The 1,615-nt window shown below is 42.3% G+C and overlaps 1 protein-coding gene across 1 annotated transcript in view; it reads left to right on the top strand.

The window, feature by feature from the left end:
• The window catches only part of KLHL42 (kelch-like family member 42), a 26,400-nt gene continuing 24,785 nt past the window's right edge, over nucleotides 1-1,615 (top strand). The window contains exon 1 of the mRNA XM_011934146.1: nucleotides 1-127. Coding sequence (XP_011789536.1) covers nucleotides 1-127 — 127 coding nt within the window. The remainder of the gene's footprint in view (nucleotides 128-1,615) is intronic.

Raw genomic sequence — 1,615 nt, 5'->3', positions numbered from 1 at the left:
ATGACGGCTGGGAAACAAAAGCATCCATTGGTGAAAGATTCAAGAGACAGAGGAGAGACTGAGAGCCTGTTCTTTGTGGCTGACCCACTGAATCTGGCATTGTTACCAGTTGAGGCACAGATAAATCGTAGGTCCAAGCCTCTTTGATACAGGAGGTGCCTCCCAGCAAAATTCCACAGCCTGATGCTTAATACTGGATGTTATACTCTACCATCCCAAAGAAGCTGCTAAATCCATGATCACCCACTCCACCTCCTGCTCCAAAGCTTATCGTGTCTCACTGCACCCTCATAGAGAATGGAAATGTGAAGGGTTGATGTGAAAATGGAGTTTTATTAGTAACGATTTAAAGGCCAGGTGAAACAAGGTGAAGAGATGAATGTTTTTTATGGAATCCAAGAAAACAACTGAGTAAGTCATAGATCCATTTTTATTTCCTTCATTTTTTTCCAGGGAGGCCAGAATCTACTAGACCATTTTCGATGTCTTTTAGTTTTTAGTTCCTTATTCCTAGCATTATTATAAAGAAAATAGGCAAGACACACTAGTGCTTTGAGAGGCCAAGGCAGCAGGATCACTTGGGGTGGCAGGATCCCTTGGGGCCAGGAGTTTGAGGTTAGCCTGGGCAATGTAGCAAGACCCTATCGCTATGGGAAAAAAAATGCAGTTTTTGCCTGGCATGGTGGCTCACGCCTGTAATCCCAGCACTTTGGGAGGCCGAGGTGGGCGGATCACCCGAGGCCAGGAGTTCGAGACTAGACTGACCAACATGGTAAAACCCCATCTCTACTAAAAATACAAAACTAGCTGGTCGTGGTGGCTCATGCCTGCAATCCCAGCTACCCGGGAGGCTGAGGCAGGAGAATCGCTTGAACCCAGGAGGCAGAGGTTGCAGTGAGCCGAGATCATGCCATTGCACTCCAGCCTGGGCAACAGGAGCAAAACCCGTTTAAAAAAAAAGAAAAAAATGCATTTTTTTCCTAAAAAATAAAAAGATAAACCTCCTTTCCAAAGTAATAATAATATACAAAGTAAAAGATGACAACACCTCTCTGTGATGCAGCAAATTACATAGTAAGAACCACAAATGTAACCAAACTATGTTGAAAGGATCTCATGTTTCACCTATGACTTTCTTTAGTTCTCTGGTTTTTAACCCTTTCCCTTTCCTAACATAAAATGTTAGCATGGTAGGATGTACTTCTTTAAATACGGGAAATGTACTTACGAAGAAGATATTATTTAACAACCTGTCATTCAAGAAGAAAGCTGAAGTTTGTAAAAACAAACAAAAAACACAAAAACCAAACACATATCCTCTCCAAGTTAAGGGCTGTTTATCATAGGTGGTTCTCAAATCTTGGTTTGGGGGAAGTTTTCAAGGTTTTCTGTTTTTGTTTTGTAAGATAAGAGTGAACACACCCTCTGCTTCCTCTCAATCCTTCTCCCTTCTCCTACCCAAAGATAACCCTAACAGTATATTTCTCCCCCACCCCCTTCCTTGGATGAATTCATGAGCAACACAAAAAGTCCTTCCTGTTATTTGGGGTAGGCCTTCTAATTGCAATGTTCAGTGAGAGAACATAGGAAACAAGTGGTCTCTCTTTTCCGAGAC

Source organism: Colobus angolensis, unplaced genomic scaffold (assembly GCF_000951035.1).
Source record: "Colobus angolensis palliatus isolate OR3802 unplaced genomic scaffold, Cang.pa_1.0 Scaffold131, whole genome shotgun sequence".
Classification (NCBI taxonomy): Eukaryota; Metazoa; Chordata; class Mammalia; order Primates; family Cercopithecidae; genus Colobus; species Colobus angolensis.
The sequence above is the reverse complement of the archived record's forward strand: the minus strand, read 5'-3'. Positions and strand labels throughout refer to the sequence as shown.